This window comes from Egretta garzetta, unplaced genomic scaffold, assembly GCF_000687185.1.
Source record: "Egretta garzetta isolate BGI_Z169 unplaced genomic scaffold, ASM68718v1 scaffold325, whole genome shotgun sequence".
NCBI lineage: Eukaryota > Metazoa > Chordata > Aves > Pelecaniformes > Ardeidae > Egretta > Egretta garzetta.
Window position 1 is genome coordinate 280,460 of NW_009259833.1, and position 5,927 is coordinate 286,386.

The following is a 5,927-nucleotide window of genomic DNA, read 5'->3' on the forward strand; positions in this document are numbered from 1 at the left end:
AAAAGATGAAAGGTTTGGGAAAGGAGCACAGCTGGGGGATGGAGATGGGGTGGGTTGGGAAGAGGGGGCTTGGGAAGAGGGGGCTTGGGGAGCTGGGCTGAGGGTTTTAGGACAGGAGGAGAATTTGGGGGCTTTAAGGCAGTGGCAGGGGGGGGGGGGGGGAGGGGGGGGGGGGTTGAAGGAGGAAGGGTTAAGGGGATTGGGAAAGGAACATCTGGGGCATGAATCTGGAGGAAAGATTGAGTGGGGAGAGAAGAATTGCTGTGTTGATTATGGAGCTAAATGGGCTGGTGTTGAAGAGCGCTGGAGCAGGGAGAAGTGAGATGAGGGGGTACGATTGGAGCTGGGTTATTAGGGGATAGGTCTAGGGGAGTGGGCATTAAACGAGGGACCACAAGAATCACAGGGAGAGCCTGTGCTGGAGAGTGAAATGAAATGAAAAGCTGGGATGGGTGGCCTGGGGGTGGGAGAGGGAGCTTGGGGTGGAGGGGAAGTGTGATGTAAGGCTTGGGAAGGGGCTGGAAGAGGGTGAGCCGGAAAAAGGGGGTGAGTATCAGGGCATGGACTGGTAGAAAATTGGCAGTGGAAGTGCAGGGACACAATATAGCCATTGATGGATAAGTACAGTTGTGAGGGTGAAAGATCTTGTGCCAAACTGGCACTTCTGGCTAACTATTTCTTTAAAAGTCAATTCTGGTAACAGTGAGTTCAGCTGTTACCCAGGAGGTCTTGTCTTCCCTTTCCTGCCCTGCTTAGGAAACGTGTCTACATAGTTCTTTTTCTTTCTCACTAAACTTCGTCCGCTGTGGACAAATCAATGTCACTTCCCAGGTGGCTGTATCCCACTGTGCAGTCAGGATTGTACTTGATAATGTCTCAAAGTTACCATGGATATTGTTTTTCTCTTAAAACCCTGTTTTAGCTGTCGGTCCCCGTGCAGCTGCATCATATACCCATGCACACACTGCTAAAATTGATGCTGGTTGGAAGTTACTTGCAGTTGATCATTGGAAAGCTGCTTTATTTGGGAGAGTTTTAAGCTGTTTACCCCCTTTTATTCCAGGGTTTTATCGCAGGTGACGACTGATTGCCATGAGTTAAAAATATTTTCCTCTGGTTTGCCATTCACTGGGCCGAAGTGAGGGATGGCTACGGAAGCCAAGTACAGCATCATTCGAGAAGTGGGCCGAGGGAGCTATGGGGTGGTTTATGAGGCCATCGTTAATCAAACTAGAAGCAAAGTCGCTGTCAAAAGGATGCATTGTAATGTGCCCGAAAATGTAGAACTTGCTCTGCAAGAGTTCTGGGCCCTGCAGAGCATCCAGAGGCAACACGAAAATGTGATCCAGTTGGAGGAGTGTATCCTGCAGAACGGCCAAGTCTTTCAGCCAATTAGTCATCGATACAGGAAATCAGACAGCCATTTGCTGCTAATTGAGACCTGCCTGAAAGGGCGGAGGTGCATGGATCCCAAATCGGCCTGCTTTCTCTGGTTTGTGATGGAGTTTTGTGACGGTGGCAACATGAACGAATACCTGCTGTCTCGCAGCCCGGATGCTCAGCTGAATAACAGCTTCATGCGGCAGCTCAGCAGCGCTGTGGCTTTCCTGCACAGAAACCAGATAGTGCACAGAGACCTGAAATCTGACAATATTTTGATTTCTCATAGACGTGGAAGTCCCATTGTAAAGGTAAAGGAATAAAACTTTGCTGTAACAGGTATGTGAGCTGCATGCTTACGCATCTCGTGCTTTGGAAGGGTTTTCTGGTAAGTCTTGTGGTACTTGTAGCTTGTAATGAATGTACTCAGAACATCTGATATCATTGTGGGCTTTTTTTTTTTTTAGGAGTCTGGGAAGGAAGTAGAGGTCACGATGGTGTGTTTCTCTAATGTCCTTCATCCACTGCTTATCCTGTTGAGAGGATCAGTTCAGGGCTGTCCAACTTCTGCACGCTAGATAATCGGGGAGATCATGATCAGTCAAAAATGAAGTGATATTTTCTGTGCCCTTAAACTTTTAAGAACATACTGCCCTGTTACAACAGCTAACGCTTCCAATATTGCTGCCTCAAGCACGTGCTGATGTGCAGGGGAGGTGGGGAATGTGGGTTGATGCTGTGATTGAGCTGAAGACTGGCTAGCTGCCTGTCTCAGAGCATCAAACTGAAAGCCTGCACGGCTGCTTTTCAGAGAGGTGGAAAAACTGGGAGCCACCTTGCTCCTGAACTTTCAATCTTGAGAGTTCCTGTAGTTAAACATAAAATAACAGGTCGGTGCCTTGCAGAGAATTCATTTCTTGACCATTCAGATCAATAATGGTATTTGTACTTCGACCTGTAGAGCCATCAAGGGACATTTAAATCAATGTCATCTTAATCACCGTGGATAATAATGGTAATGCAAGAGATTCAGTGCACTCACTGTGGAACAGTAAGAGCCACTTCTACAGTAGATGTTGTTCAAGGTATGTTTGTGCTCCATTAGTTGTAATCAGAATGAACTTCATGGAAAGATAACGAACAGATACCTGTTTTGCCCATCTTAGGAAAGGGAACAAGAGGGAAGGAGCTGGGGAATGGACAGCTGGCAGGAGACAGTCGGCTCTCCGTTTCACTGGGGTTGCCACCCGACAAGTGTTGGTGCCGTGCTGTGGCGGATTGCAGAGTGGAATTCACCGAGCTCTGTTTGTAAGCATGCTTGTAAACTTGATGATTGTGAATAACTTGATTCTGCTTTTCTTCTTATGCGTCGCAGGTAGCAGATTTTGGCCTCAGCAAGGTGTGTCAGGGGAAAGGGAACGTCAACCAGCATCGCTTCTCCTCGGCGTGCGGGTCAAACTTCTACATGGCTCCAGAAGTATGGGAAGGTCACTACACTGCGAAGGCTGACATCTTTGCCCTTGGGATCATTTTCTGGGCTATGGTCGAGAGGATCACCTTCCGAGACGGGGATACTGAGAAGGAATTGCTCGGTGAGGATCCGATCAGTGCTGTCCTGTTGTCAGTGGACATTCTGGATCGGCAGGGATCCTCCGAGGGGTGTTCCTCCGAGGCATAGTTACAAATGCTGTGGCATATATGCTTTGGATGTGGCTGTTTCCAGGAATTTGCAAAGACTTTGCAACCCAAAGAAACCCAAAGTTGGGGTTTTTTGGGTGTTTGGGGGGTTTTTAAGAGAACTGCAAAGAAATCCCCTTCTTCAGCATGCATTGCTCCTGATTTAGTTGCTTCGTTTTTAAGAGAACTGCAAAGAAATCCCCTTCAGCATGCATTGCTCCTGATTTAGTTGCTTCTCATGCAGGGTTTCCAGGTCTTGAAGAGATGTCACTAGGGCAGAGGGAACGCTTTTTATATTTACAAATAATTTTGTTTGGAAGATCATTCCTTCTGCCAGAAATGCTCTGTGGGATTTAAAGGTTAAGGGAAAGATCGCTTCTGGCTTCTCTGCTGTCAGGCCTTCCTTACCCGAAGGAACGCCCTTCAAAAATGGATTTGGCCCTTATTATCACTAAAGAATTGTAAGAGAAAAAAACTCCTGGCTGTTGGTGAGGCATCTGTCTTGCAGCTATGCTCCTCGTGGAGGATTTAGTATCTGTATACTTCCATTTGCTCAGAAATGCTTTTAATGCTCTTAAAACCAAAACCTTTCTGGAATCGGGCTTATGGCTTCGCTCGTATTCCTTGACTTGGCATAGCCAAGGGACGAGATCGCTCGGAGCACTGAAAGGGTGTTCCAAGGACCCAAATAATAAACTGGGAAAGGATGTTTAGATAAGCCTCGCTGCCATCTGGCTGAGTTCCCTCACAGTTTAGAGATGCAAGATCTCACAGGGATGACTCCTCTGATGGCCTGCTCTCTCCCCGCCTCTGCCTTCCTTCAAATCCCCCACATAAATGCACGCTTGAAATACTTTTCTGAAAAATCATTTAGTACAAAGTATATTGCATTGGAAAACCCATCTCGAGAGGAGAGAATGCCAGTCATGCACATTAGCATAATAACTGAAGACATCTACCCAGGCTCTGAGATCATCGTATACCCGTCCATCTTCCTTTTAAATGCTTAAATTCTTAAAAGGAATTTCTACAGAGGAACTTTGAGAAGCTATTGTGCTACCCCTTTAATTTATTCTTTTTTTTTTTTTTTCATCTTGAAGTAGGCTCAGTTCTAATTCCATTATTTATTTCTTTTTAAAATGCCAAACATTGATAAATGTTTTAGTTCCTGCCTACAAAAACAAGCAAATGGCGGCAACTGAGACCAAAGCATGAGCAGATTTCATTAAAATAGCTCCCCGCCAACTTGAGATAAGGAGTTTGCAGGGCCAACCTTTTCTATACACCGACAGGCCACTGCCTTTTGAAACATTTATTCTTTGCTTGGTGCAGGGGCAGAACAGCTTGAGTGAGCAAAGCTGTTTTTACTGTCTGTTTTGGAAGCCGGTTAATCATTTTCAACAACTGGTGAAATTATTTAGATTACCAGGAGCAAATTTACATTTCCCTTCCTTAATCTTGCCGAGGAGAAGTTGGCTAACGGTAAATGGCGTATGCTGTCATTTTAATTGAAAATTGTTTGACTAACTGAGCAAATAAGTTTTGCGGTTAACTCTTTCAAGTCACCTCAGCCAAGCACAGTCTCCCCTCCTCTTCTAGAGCTTCCAAGTAGGGTGAAACGGCGTAAAATGGAGGAAGTTCATTTCAGCAGCCCGTTTTCTCTGCAAATGGTCCAGAGAACTGCTCGATGAGCATGGCATGCTTAAACTTGCTCCCTCTGTTCCACGCGTGGTTACGCGCACGGTCTTGTGCGACATCTTGATTACTCTTTGAAAGTAAAAGCCTCTTCTGGTAATATCATCTCCCAATATTTGACTTGGCGGTCACTTCTTAATAAGTGATCTTTCTGGTCATCTTTCAGATGGGTTTTTTTCCCACATTGTCTATCCCTGCCGCACGTGACAGCATTCTGTGTAGACTTTCCTCTACCTGTATAACCTGTCTCCTCCTAATCTGTGCTCAGGAACTTACATCTGCCAAGGCAAGGACCTTATTCCCCTCGGAGAAGCGTTGCTGGAGAACCCCAACATGAAATTACAAATTCCCCTGAAGAACAAGAAGTCCATGCCAGATGATCTCTGCAAGCTCCTGCATGATATGCTGGCTTTTAACCCAAAGGAAAGATTGGATGCCTTCCAACTAGAAGTCCGAATCAGACAAATCTCCTACGGCAAAAAGCGTCAACGCTCTGTCTCGTAGAGACGCAGGACGTTCAGGTTAGTGTCTCTGCCAGGCTACTCCCTTTTTAGGCTGAGCTTACAGGGGATTTTTTTGTTATTGACCTTCAGGCCAAAGCCCTCTAAATCAAATGTGACCTGTAGCAGTTTTGAAAATTCGGTGATAGAAAGATACAGTCAAACTAGAAGAAGAAAAGGCTTTGATGAACGTTTGGGAAAAGGAATTTGGTTGAAGTCTGTCTAACAGAGAAACTTTTGCCTCCTTAGTGGGGTTTGGGAATCGGCTCTGCTGTCTGTATTTGGGCCAGCCTGTCCTTTCCCCTAAACCTCATCTATTTCCACAAATAAGGGCAGGTTTTTGCCATCACTCCAGCATTTACCTGTGCTTGTGTCTGTGGCTTTTACAATATATTTTCTAACTAAATAAAACCTAAAGTGGGCAAAGTTACTGTATATTTGTAGGTGTGCATCTTAAATAGGGTATTTAGGTTTGATAGTAACTGTCACATTAAAGAGAGTTTTCTTGGTTTGGGTGGGGTTTTTTTGGTAATTAAAGCACTGTTAGTGCTCAGCGCGTATCAGAGCTGGGTGCACCAGGTGGTAGAGGAGCTTCCTGTCCTGGACTGTTTAACGTGTAAAGGCCTTGAAGAATGTCTTGGAAAAGGCTGGGCTGGAAGTCTGGTGGTCTTGGTG

General features: G+C 45.6%; 1 protein-coding gene across 1 annotated transcript; it reads left to right on the forward strand.

Annotated features, from left to right (window-relative positions):
* The first annotated feature begins 1,145 nt into the window (after positions 1 to 1,145).
* LOC104127247 (serine/threonine-protein kinase PDIK1L) lies at positions 1,146 to 5,256 on the forward strand. The gene is made up of 3 exons (XM_009639900.2): positions 1,146 to 1,691; positions 2,756 to 2,972; positions 5,021 to 5,256. Exons 1-3 carry the CDS (start codon positions 1,146 to 1,148, stop codon positions 5,254 to 5,256), a joined length of 999 nt encoding a protein of 332 aa, XP_009638195.1.
* The last annotated feature ends 671 nt before the right edge of the window (positions 5,257 to 5,927 follow it).